General features: G+C 40.8%; 1 protein-coding gene across 1 annotated transcript; it reads right to left on the bottom strand.

Annotated features, from left to right (window-relative positions):
• Positions 1 to 6167: 6167 nt before the first annotated feature.
• TMCO2 (transmembrane and coiled-coil domains 2) lies at positions 6168 to 10550 on the bottom strand. The gene is made up of 2 exons (XM_006188042.2): positions 8579 to 10550; positions 6168 to 6568 (listed from the first exon to the last, which is right to left on the bottom strand). The coding sequence occupies exons 1-2, from the start codon at positions 8816 to 8818 to the stop codon at positions 6254 to 6256; spliced, it is 555 nt and encodes a 184-aa protein (XP_006188104.1). The 5' UTR covers positions 8819 to 10550; the 3' UTR covers positions 6168 to 6253.
• Between the last annotated feature and the right edge of the window lie 2777 nt (positions 10551 to 13327).

The following is a 13327-nucleotide window of genomic DNA, read 5'->3' as shown; positions in this document are numbered from 1 at the left end:
GATTACTCAGTTCAGAAGAATTCTTTCTAATACATGGAGCCATGCAATTTCAGGAAATTTTTAAAAATTTTACTTTTAACACAAACATTTTTTTATGCAAGGATGTGATCAACAAAATGTTTTTCAAAAATAAAAATTATTGCATTGGGATAACATTTTATGGGGGAGTAGAGCAAATATAAGTTATAAAAGAGCAGTATAGAATTAATGAATGTTAAAGAGCTCATTCGTGTAATTTTAAATGGATGTTGGTGATTATTCATTTGTTATGTGAAGTCTGTTGGATACATTATAAAAAGCGATTTAACAGTTTTATTTTTTATTGAAGTACAGTCAGTTACAATAACAGTTTTATTTTAAACTGTCATTATTTACAACTTGCCAGAATTTACATCCATTACTACTATTTAAATTTATGTTGAAAACTTTTAGATGTCAGCTTAAACATAGGAGGGGATAAACACTTTTTCCAAAATGCTCTCTTGGACCATCATTACTGTGCCCTCTTCAGTCTTGTCTTCACCTGTCTGGGTCTATTCAGCCTGCTGCAATTAGTCCAAAGCCTCACAGAAGTTCCTGCCACCCAAACTGTGTGGGTAAGAGCACAGGTTTAGAGTCAGGTTGCTTGAGTGCTAATCACAGCTGCACCACATATAAGCAACTTAACCCCTCAGTGCATCAGTTACTCATCAGTAAAACGAGAATAGAAGTATGTATACTCCCTCATATTGTGAGGATCAATGAGAAAAATCGTGTAAAGCTCTTAATCAGGTGTCTGGCTCTGAATAAGTGCCGAATAAAGATTAGCTACTGGTTCCCCAGACTTGGGAGAATTGCATCATAGTTGATCTGTCACCATGTATCTAAGGAGGTGGGGGATCAGGAAGCTGGTATGAGGTTTCTAAGAGCCAAAGGTGGAATTCACTCATTTATTCAACAAATATTGTGTGTCTGCTAAATACCAGTGTTCTAGGTGCTGGTGATATAACAGTGAACCAAACAAAGCTCCTTCCACTCCTGAAATTTACATCCTTAGTGGGCTGTGAAATAGCAGGACCCCATGGGGATCCTCCCTGACACAAATCCTTTCTGTGTGCCCCGTTTCTTGTTTGTTACAAAATCAACTGGCTCTGGATGTCCCGACCACCTCCAGGAGGGGGCTGGAACCTGTGTAGTCATTCACACTGAACGTTGTACTTTGATTCCAGATGAAGTGCCAGTAGCACAGCATTCCTCCAAGATATGAGAAGTCAGATTCACGTGGAGATGACTCCAGTGCCTACTCTGCTGAAGCCACGTCGAGAGTCTCAAATTGGTTCTCCAATCTGTTTTCCTGGATTCCCCAGAAACTAAGATCTATTTCTCAGGGATATTTCAGTTCCTTCTCTCCCTGTTGTTATGGTTCTAGGAGCCTATTTACTTTTTCGACTTATACTTTGTTGTATTCCTCTTCTCTGTAAAAGGGCCACTAAGACCCTTGTAAAAAACCTCCTAAGAATTGGTATGATCATGTTCGTTCCTTCCATTGGAAGAATCCCCAGGTGATGCCCCAGTTCAGCAGGAAGCAGCCAGAGAAGATCAGCACCCATTTACCTTTTTCCAAAGAAATGGAAGGGATGAACTGACAGTTGGGATTTGAAAGAGAAGAGAACTAACAAAATGGCTACTGAGTGGTTCAGGCCTGTACTTCTAGCTAAACTGATCTTAAGACTAACATGCTCTCCTCCCTGTGCACTCTTTTCTTAGAATAACTTACCCTTTTAGCCTAGGAAGGTCATGGACTGAACCTCAAGAAAATGGGCAGACCCTCCTAAGTTCCTCCATAACAACAGTAAGTTCTTATCAAGATGAAAGGAATGTAGCCCCTGCTTATACTCTGATTGTTATCACCCTCCTATTCCCATTTTTCCATAAAACCCCAGGACCCTCTCCCCAAGATGGGCTCACAGTCTTTACGGCATTAGCCTGCTGTGACTCCCTTTGCTTGGTAAAGTGATAAAGCTGTTCTTTTCTATCCTCGCAAAACTCTGCCCACAACTCTCAATTTGGCTATCGGAGTACAGAGGCTGGTTTTTCGACAACAGCTGGGGTGGGTGGAGGGGTTGATAGACAATAAGCATATAAGTAACAGTAAAAGCAAAGGTGGTGATAAGTGCTATGAAGAAAAAGCAGCAAAAGAGGGATGCAGTGTGTTGGAATGAGGAGCATTATTTTATATAAGATGGTCAAGGAAGCTCTCTCAGATTGTTACCCAAAAACTGAGTCACCTCTTAGTGGGTGTCAAACCAAGAGACACAACCAAGCCAACAGGTGGGAGAAGGAAGGATTTACCACTTGCAGCAAGTAGGGAGAGCACCAGGGATCTTTCCCAAAGCAGTGTCTCCTTGAAGAGCAAAACTGGGGAAGTTTCAGGCTAATGGGTACATGCATATTTATGAAGGAGCTTGAGCAGAGGAGAACTCAGCATAGAACTGAGGCAGAGGTCCGCAGAGTCCAAGCTTCAGTTGATTGAAGTCAGAAGGGTCAGAAAAAGTCACCATCACCATTTTTTAGGTTCCAACCAGTCTGGAATCTTAGCCTGTAGCTACCACTCTCCACCTGGGAGGGGGCCTTGGTTCTTGCAGAACTCAAAGATATGTATCAGATTGTTAGGTACATCCCTTGAGGAGGAATTAGGACTTTGTTTTATTGCTAAACTATTGTTTCTTGACTGTTTTTCCTTGGTTCCTTCCTTCTTTTGTTCCCTTAAGATCATTATTACTGAGACCTGTTCAAAGATAAGCACTGTGAGCAGGCTTAGCCCACAAAATGGCTTAAGCCTAAAATGTCTTCTCTTATGTCAAGAAAGCCATGCCTGGTTCTTTCTCCAGGGACCTCCACCCGATCTGCTTACAAGATTAGCTGACATTTGAGCACAGACCCCCCACCCCCCAAAAAAGTAAAAGAAGCCACATGGGTCTGAGGAATCTGTACCTTGCACAGTGAACAGCAAGTTCAAAGTCCCGAGGTCTGACAATGCCTAGCGTGTTTGAGAAATAGTGAGTGGGGAAGGAGTGAAAAAAATTAAGAAGGAGGGGGGTACAGATCATGCCATCATACACAGTCTTTTGGTTAAGAATCTGACTTTTACTCAGAGCAAAATAATAAGCCATTGAGAGGCTCTGAGCAGAGAAGTAATATGATCCCTTGAGCTACTGTTTAGAGAATAAATTGAGTGAGGACACAAATGGAAGCAGAGAGTCCATTTAGGAGGCCATTTCATGAATCCAGGTGAGAGATGGTGGCTTAGATTATGGTGGTAGGAAGGATGGAGGAGTGAATAATGGAACATGAATAATAATGTGTTCCCCTTTGCACAAAGATGGTGGTAGCAGATGGACTGTCTGGGTGGAGACTGCAATGGGAGCCCCAAAACAGGCTCTTGTCCTGTTTTGTCAAATGTGAGAGACTGAATTTGGCGGATAAGGATTCTCCTCCCTGGACTGGTGGACACTGGTGTGACATCCCATCCAACCTGAATGACAAAGGGGCTCTCAAGTCCTTTCCCTATTTTGCCTTGATTCAAGATGTCTTTTTTCATTTTTTTGAGGGGGAGGTAATTAGTTTTACTTATTTATTTTATTTTTAGAGGAGGGCTGGGGATTGAACCCAGGACCTTGTGTATGTTAAGCATGTGCTCTAATCTACCACTTGAGCTATATTGTCCCTCCTGATCCAAGATCTCTTAATTGATGCCCTGGACATAGTGCTTTGGTCCCCCACTAGGAACTAATACTTGGTATCAGTCTCTTATGATTGTGGTGTAAATCACCCATCTTTTTGGGGGAAATAAGAGCCAGGAAAAAGGTGACCCCCATTAGTTTCTACCCCACTGCATCCCAAGAGGAGCAGCCAGCCTGTTTTATCTTTTGCATTTAGCTCATTCTATTCTATGTCTCCCACCCAGATTACCAAACTTATGTTACTCCCCTGTTTAAAAGCCTACAATGGGCCATTCCCAACAGTATGGTTTGAATTTTAAGGCCCTTCTTCTGACACTTGTATCTGATATACCTCAGAGTGGTAACCAAGACAAGAAGACTGGAACTATGCAGGAAGGCACTGAAATTTAGCACAAAAAAATTAAGGCATTGACTTTAAAAGGTTGCGTGGCACTCCTTCAGCAGCGTAGTTAACAAACTTCCCACCTACACTGTCTTAATGCACATTGTCGATAACTCCCATCTGTTCTGTTCACTACATTGTGAATTAAAGCTGATTTGAGGATGAAGTTAGTGTGTCCTTCCCCGAAGCCAAAAATCCTTCATTGTAGCTCTGGAAATAGCCAGTTCTTCAGCCACCCTGAAACTCTCCTTGTTCTCCAGGCAAGCCATCCTCTTTTTTTATATGGCTCCTTGATGACCCCGCCAGCAGGAATAACTTTCATTTCACTGTCTACCTATATAACCGTTTATGGGACAACTCATCGTTACTTCCTCTGCAAGGTTTTTCCTGGCCCCACCCTGTATTCACCTGGCACAGTGCACTATACAGTAAAGTCTTATCTCTGTACGGGGGTTGCGTTTTAACTCCCATGCACTGGACAAAAATTATGATCAGAACTACCTGTGCAGGGGGAGGGTATAGCTTAAGTGGTAGAGTGCATGGCTTAGCATACCCAAGGTCCTGGGTTCAATCCCCAGTACCTCCTCCAAAAATAAGTAAATAAATAAACCTAATTACCTCCACCCCCCCGAATAATTTTAAAAAAGAATATTTTAAAAAAAGAATTACCTGTGTAAATAAGTTTACACTGTATAGCACAGGGAACTATAGTTAATATCTTGTAGTAACCTATAATGAAAAAGAACTATGAAAACAAATATATGTAAGTATATGTTTGACTGAACTATTATGCTGTACACCAAAAAATGACACAACATGGTAAACTGACTATACTTCAATTAAAAAAAATTTCTTTTAATTTTTTAAAATAAATAAAACTAACAAAAAATTTACCTGTGGAAATCCCTTAGGAAGATGCTACTTGGGAGACTGCTATATTGTCTCCTGTTGAACAGCATAGCCAGTTTTCCTCCCCTATGGCCATAAATTGCTGTTTATTTGCACACCAAATAAAATATTTCATTTAGGTTTCAGTTACAAAGTGTTTCATTGACTGTAATCATATTTATGGTGCAAAAATGCACACACAGTATAAGGGTTGTGCCATCTGAGACCCACTGAGAGGACCATCTACTACCATCTCCCCAGCAGGCCATCTTTCTCATGGCGGGGGGCAACCATTGAGTGGAATGGCAGGTAGGTGCCTCCTCCCTTCTTCCTTCCCTGCTAACCTGGGATTCAGACGAGGAGAATTCACCTAAGTTCAGATGATATGACCCTTGCTGTGTATTACAATTTTTAATTATCCACCTGTTCTTTTTTTTTTTTTCTTTTTTTTCTTACTAAAATCCTTATCAGTGTGATTTTTTTGGGCGGGGGAGGTGATTAGGTTTACTTATTTATTTATTTTAATGGGGGAACTGGGGCTTGAACCCAGGACCTGGATGCACGTTAAGCATGCGCTCTACCAATTGAGCTACACCCTCCCCCCTACAATTTTTATAATTCCTTGTTCTGAAATTACCTGTCCAACCTGTGCTCCTGAAGCACTCAGGACAGATTCCCAAGGATTATTATACTGTTTTCTTAGCAAAACAAAAACAAAACAAAAGAAACCCACAATACTTTCTTAGCACAGTAAGAATTCGTAAAAGTCCAATAATATTAAACAATGTCCTTTATGGCCAGCCTCACCCTTTCCTACTAAATAATTTAATGCAGGGAGACTTCAGACCACCTTTAGGTCAGAGACCAGCCCACGGGCTAGCCTACCTCCCCAGGACAGTCCACTGCACCTCCCTTAATAGCACTTTATTGCTGCTTTTATTGTGTCTAATGCAACCTCTGCAGCACGGAGTTCAAGACCACGTCTGCAACCACTCACCCTTCTTTTCCCACTCTCATGGGCTCCTTTTCTATGTGGCTGTTTCTGGTCTCCAGCCTGCCAAGTGGGCATCACAGTCTCAGACATTTTTAACTACCACCATCCCCTACATGACCCCACCACAGACACAAGTGGAAGCTGGGCCCTGTTGAATAGAGAGCCAGTCCTGGCCAAGTAATTTCAATATAGTTCTCTACCTTTATTGATATACCACTGCACACATGAGTGGGGGGAAAGTGCTTTTCTGGAAAAGATTGGAGTCCATCACAGTTCAGATGTAGATGTAAACCCTGATGTAGGCAAGGGGCTCTGGCAGTCCGAGCAGCTGCAGTAGGGCTCAGAGGAGCAGTCCCTCTTCGTGGCAGGTTTTTGGGAAATGATCATTCCCTCCAGGTCCTTCACTTTGTTTTCCACCGTCTGAAGTTTTTTCAGAATTTTCTCTTGCAGACCCAAGGATAGGAAGATATTTTTGTCTTGAACTGGGAAACCAGTCCCTTCTGGGTTGACCAGCAAAGCCTGAAAAAATTCTGAGCCCTGCTTGTAAAGTCTGTAGAGTGTGATTGCAAACAACGCTATTTTCTAAAATAAAACAACAGAAGTTGAACGTTACTTGTTTATTCATGTGACGTGACACAGCTTACTGTAGGTGCAAAACGAAACCCTAACAGTAACAATAATCCCTCATTCCTATGCCAAGCCTTGTGTTTAACAAAGCATCTTCACACCTATTTTCTTTTGATCTTCACCACAAAATGGAGTGGTAGGCAGGTCAGGATTATTTGCATTTAATTAATAAACTATAATAATAGACATCGTTTGCTGAAAGTTTGCCACGTGCAAAGCACTGTGCTAGGAATTTCCTTGCTTATGCATGACCTATTTATGTAGGAACAAACAGAACTGGATAACCATTTAGATACCTTCCAGTTTGGACTCTGTCATTGTCCAAGGTCATATACTTGGAAATGGCAGAGCCAGGACTGGAATCCAGGAATTCTGACTTCCATGTATATTCTCTCAGGACACAGCAGTCTGAAAAACTAGGCATGGAAAAAAAATGTTTTTAATGTGCTATGAGAGATTCCTGCCAGGATCAGGATAAGAAAAAACTTAAAAACAATCATCTTTTTCCTTATAATAAGTACTACTATTATGTATTGAGTTTGTACATGCAGTATCTCCTCTGCTCTTCACAAAAACCCCGAGGGAAGCACTATTAGCAAACCCATTTTACAGATAAGGAAACTGGGGCTGAGAAGCTAAGTGATGGCGCTCCAGTCACACAGCAAGTGGTGAAACCAAGAAGCCCAGTAGTGTGACTCCAGAGCCTATTAACCACTCTGTTATACTACCTCTTTTTCTTGGCTGAGATGTCCGGAGGGCTGCGAATTCATCTTTCTGACTGAGTTACATAAACATTAACCAAACAAGAGCAGAGCCCAGAATTATAGCTAAGAGTTTGGTGTTTTGCCTTATACTCTTAGCTAATTGAAATGCATATATGTGAATATGTTGACACACAGATCCGTTAGGGATTTAGTTCAGCTGGACTATATTAAGTGAGATTTTTGGAGAATTTAATTTGGAATCCTAAAAATTAGGTTCCAGTCTGTTTTGCTGGCTTTGACAAGCTATGTCAACTTGAGTCAGTGGTAACTGAGCTCCCTCACCTACAAAATGGAGACGATAATCCCTGCCCTGCCTACCATACAGGGTTTTGAAAGGTTAAGCGAATGCAGGTGGCTGATTTCTCAACAGTAGTGACATATGAAAATAAGTGAATGCTACAGAATGATCCAGTATTAACTCCCCGCAGCATTTACCAAGTAAGCCAGGCATTCTTTAAGAAAGCCCTCTTCAAATCCTGCCTCCTTATATTTAGGCTGAACCTCAATGTGCCTCAGTTTCCTTGTTTATCATATGAAAATAACCTCTACCCATTTCATGGACTTGTTGGGACTCTCAAAGCATTTTAACCATGTTGTAAATAGAGCTGTTATTATTGGTGATTAAACAGAAGTATGTAAAATCCTAAATATTTCTCATAATCCCAGGCAATTATATTCCTATCCCCCCCAAACTCCTGTATATTCATGGAGCCCTATTTTGTTAAAGCAAGGAAATAATGAAAACATTACGATGACTAAATAAATATACGTGTCTCCTTATTAGTTACAGAGCAATGGCACAGTAAGAACAGGAAGGCAAAACCCAAGATCCCACTTATATGTGTGGTGCCTGTTCTATAAAAAGTACCCCACACGGTGTCTGGCACATAGTCAGACACTCAAAGATGAATACATGATCAAATAAATTTAGGGGTAAGGCTGCCTTCTCAGGTTATGAACTTCTTTGATCTATTTTATTATAAGACAAGCCAAAGATCCTTGCAAGAAAGAGCATTTTCATACCAAAATCCTAACTGGTGGAACTTTTTAAGGATAACCTAATTTCAACCAACTTCAGAGACAAGGGTTCACTCTTGCTCATCTGCATGATCTTAAAACTGGGTGGCAGCAATATAGGAGAGAATTAATCAAATTTCAGTTTATGAACTATTTAAATTTTTCCATAACAAAGGAGTATAACCTGAATTGACTGAACACTTCGTTTCCATAAGGCATATATTCCTATTCCCAACAAAATCAAAAAGGAAATCCCTAGGACAACTTGCACAGCCGGAGCAAGATTATCCAGTAGCCCCAGATTTGTTTGCTGAGGCGCACTAGTCTCTCCCAGAAGAATTGCTTGTAGATAATTCCATATCGAGCTCAGAGAGAGAGAATCTATGATGATGTTCCAGATAGAGGATGAAAATAAAGATGACATTTTTAATAAAATAGCAGCTCTGGGAACTACATGTGCAGAGGCGTCAGGAAGCCAGATATGAGTTAGGGAGGGTGGTCTGGGAGTGTAGGTGTTCTGGAGCCATTGTGAGCTGTGCTTTGTGACGTCACTGTGCCAAAGGCCAGCTTGCTTCCCACTTACTCACTGACTCTTCTCACTCAAAACCTGCCAGACCCTGGCCTGGGTTTTCAGTTCCGTCATACTGCTCTCTCTGACCTTTGGCAAGTCCTAGCTTTAGCACAGCCCTGGCCAACAGAACTTTCTGCAATAATGGAAATGTTCTGTATCTGCTCTGTCCAACACGGTAGCCACTTGTCACTTGCAATGTGGCTGAGGAACTGAATTTTACATTTTATTTTATTTTAATTAAACATGTGGCTACTGGCTACCCTCTTGGACAGTGTATAGAATGTTTCCAACAATCCATGGAATGGACAGCAATTACTTTCACACTTCAACAGAGAAAACTGAGGTTAAGTGGAGGTACGAGAAGATAGGATTTAAAGAGGGCTTCCCCAAAGAGTGAATAGTTTACTTGGTAAATGTGGAGGGAGGTTATCACTGGATCATTTTGTAGCATTCTCTTTTTCATAACGTCACTATTGTTTAGAAGTTGTGATCTTTGGAAAGCTTTTGACATATTTGAGCCTCATTTTGCTCATCTGTTTACAGATGGGGATTCCACCTCCTTCACAAGATTTATATGAGGAACAAAAGATATAATTTCCTAAGTGCTTTGTAAACAGTAGCTTGCTGTGCCATAGCCTATGTGACATGTTATCAAACCCATTATTTGCTGACTGGTACCTGCTGACTAGTCAGCAAAGAGGTATGAAAATATAAAATGTATGGTCTGTTCCCCAAAAAGGTAGTTCACACACAAGAGTATAATATAAATTGTGAGATCAGTTACAAAGACAGTAAGAATCCAAAAGAAGGTTTGCACTGTGAGGAGGGGAGGGGCATAGTAAGGAAGGAGATAAAGGGTCAATTATGACAAATAATTTTTAGAAAAATATTGTCTAATGCTGTTTTGATTTGTTCATCTGATTGACTGAAAGAAAGAACATGAATAGGGAAGCCTGGTGGAGAAGGAATAACTGTTTTGTTCTTGCAGGGAGGGAAGGTATGGCAGGTGGCTTGAGGTGTCCGGGACACATCCAAAAATGGAGTCAAGAATGCTGTTGGGGATTTAGTACCATGTCAGGGCGAAATGACCTGCTGATTTAGGAGTGACTACTATTGATGTTAAGTCCATAACTGCTAGTGACTGATCACAACCAGAATCTTTTCTAGAAAGGATGAAATTTACTCAGGTAAGACTTGGGATTTTACTATAACAAGTTGAACATAGGTTAGAAACCATTAAAGCATGATAGCCGGAAACCTTTTGGAGAAAAATCTGGTTGTGACAACTAAATCATTACGCAAGACTTCCTGCATTAGATTAAATTCGCCTGTTACACGGAGCCTGCTACTTTACTTTCAAATCACTTCACACAATTAAGGTTATTTGTGCAATTTTTGGTTTAATATGTCTTCCCTGACTATTGTAAACTCAAGGAAGACAGGGACCATATCCATTTTACTGACGACTGTATCCCTGGTGCTTGGCACATAGTGGGAATTAGAATATTTTTAAGTAAATAAAATTTCCCTAGAAGGTTTCCAAATACCTTTAAAACCTAAACTGTTCAATCAAGTGCCTACTACCATATTTACGTACTTGTTTCTATAGAAGTTTACAGAATAGCTGTTAAGAGGAGAGGCCTTTGAGAGTCTAATGGATCTGGGTTCAAATTTTGGCGGGACTATTCACTAACTCTGTTACCTTGGGCAAGTTACTTCACTGGTTGAGAGTCATCCCTACCTTGTAGAGCTACTGTAATGAGAATTCAATAATTTATGTACAAGTATGGAAATAAGGACAACTATTATTTATAGCGACGTTTATGACCAAATGCAAAGTATTGTAAATCTCAATAGGACAAGGTCCCTCAAAGAGAATCTAGTCCAAAAGACCCATTTATTGTTTGACTGTACTCTTGGACACCTGAATACCTCCAACGATGAAGAATTTATCACTATGGAAGTTACAGCTCACCTTTAGATAAGTGTCATCCATCCATCCATCCCTTCCTCCCTCCCTCCCTCCTTTTCCACATTATGCCCTATTAGGACTTTTTGATTTACACACACTGCAACTTCTGATTTAAGCAATGCCTGCTTTCAAACCTTTAATAGGTTGTTCATTGTCTTGCAAACAAAATCCAAAATCTCGAACAGGGTAACAAGGCACGACCATACCTGGCTCCTGCTTACCGATCCAATCTTCTCCCCATCCCTTTTCCATTTATTCTCTCAACCCTAGCTTTCCTAGACTCGTCAGGTCACTAACACACCAAGCTGCTGCACCACAATGTCTGAGCGCATAATTGGATTATCCTAACTCCTGTTGTTTCTTCAGGTTTTAAACACTGCTTCCTTAAGGAAGCTTTTCCCTGTCCTCTATTTTGATTCTTTCACAGTAAGGGCTTCTTTTGTAGCACTTTTACTTAACTATTTGTAGTGTTTTGCTTAACATCTATCTTCCTGACAAGACTCTAATCTCCATGATGCAGGAAATTTACCATGTCATGTTCAGCACTCCTCCCCTCTTTGGCAGAAGGTTATGTGTTTAGTAAATATTTGGCTATGGCTTTCCTGTGACTCTTGTCTTCTCTGTTCCAGGCTAAACCTGCCAAATACAGGTTGGCAGGTTTTTAAATTTCCTGACCATCCTGGTTACCTTCCTAAGTGGTTCAGGCCTTCAAATACAGTCTGTCACAGAATATATTTCTGCAAGTGTACATCAAGCAGGCCACAGCAGGGTGGGCCACTCCTTCCAGACTCGGCTTTACCTAACAGGAGGCTGTGCCCCTGCATCAGCAGTATAAAGCCACGAGGCATCAGTCTACCATGGGGGTGAAGAGGGGATTGAGCAACTTTTCTGACTTTTGTTAAGTTTCTTTCAGAAAGCAAGACTGACTTTTTCATAGGTCACATGTTATTCATAGAAACAATATGCACCAGTTTCCCACCTCTTTCTCAAACGAGGAAATGTCAACACTGAACGTATGACTGGATTTGGATCTGCATGACCTGGCTTTTACCTACGCTTCAAACTTTATTTCCCACTGTTCACTTTCATGAAAAATACACTCAACTTAATTATAAAACTGTGGTATTTTTGGTACTTTAAATACCACCTGCAACTTTCCATCTTCCTTCCTCCACATTAAGTTCCCCTCCCTGATATTTTTCCAGTCAGAAGAGACTGGAAACTGGGCCCCATCGCTACCTAGCATTTATCACCTAAGCACGACACTTCTTCCCTCTCTTAAGTTTTTATCTGTCAAATAACAAAACTAACAGTACCGACTTGCTGGTGTTATGAAAATTCAACACGACAATTTTATGTAAAGTGCTTAAACACAAGTGTAATTATCCTGAATTCTTGTAGCACTTCTCACTTTGTATTCCAAGAACTTTTCTGTGTCTGTGAATCATCTGGAGATCTTATTAAAATGCAGATTTTGGTCCAGAAGGTGGGGAGCGGGGCCTGACATTCTACAACTCTAACAAGCACCTAGGTGATGTCCATGCTGCTGGCCCATGGCGACACCTTAAAATGTTAAAGCCACCTCAGCCATCATATTAAAGCTCTATGATGGCAGATGCCTGAACAAATTTGCTGTTATTCTCACCTCCCAAAGCATCGGGGATTATCTTTAAATATGCATGTACTAAAGTATTTGGTTAATGACTGTCTTCCATTGACCATGTCCTTGGCAGTGCAGCTCAGAAGTAGGCAACCTGGGACTGAGAGGATAGGTTGGGGATGAAATCCCCAGGAAGGCTAACCAGAACCTTTCTTCTCCATCATTCCCCACCTTCTCTCTTTCACACATGTGCTCATGAACATGGGGAAACAGGAAGCAAGAGAATTCTGGGTAAAAGGCAAGAATGAAAGTGTCTGGCATTCTTGATTTCTACCTATCACTTTAGGTAAGGCACAAACTCAATGCTTCCAGGTCTGTGTCAGGGTTTGGGGACAAGTCCCAAAGAGACATCAAGTAAAAATCGTACTAGAATCTTTGAAAATAACACCTTGACCTTCTCAAATATCACATAATCACACATGCTGTTTTTAAAATAAAACCTTGTCTTCAATAGAAAAATGATCATAGGATCATCAAAGCAAACTTTCAATCAGGTTCTGAAAATTAGGGTTTGGTTCCACTGCAAATGAACTCACTTGATCCAGGGAGTAGGAGTAAGGGGTGGTTGAATGGATATAGCTGAGTGTTAAACAAATTAGCAGCTTTCTCTTGGTCTGGTCTAAAAATTGCTACTACGAGGAATTTAAAAAATGAAGTCACTGGTTGTTTCTCATGCTTAGATCACAGAAAGGAGTATTTCAAGATGATCACCCACACCTCACTTCGTAAG

The sequence above is a fragment of the Camelus ferus genome, chromosome 13, assembly GCF_009834535.1.
Source record: "Camelus ferus isolate YT-003-E chromosome 13, BCGSAC_Cfer_1.0, whole genome shotgun sequence".
Taxonomy (NCBI): domain Eukaryota; kingdom Metazoa; phylum Chordata; class Mammalia; order Artiodactyla; family Camelidae; genus Camelus; species Camelus ferus.
This window is presented reverse-complemented; position numbering and strand designations above follow the sequence as displayed.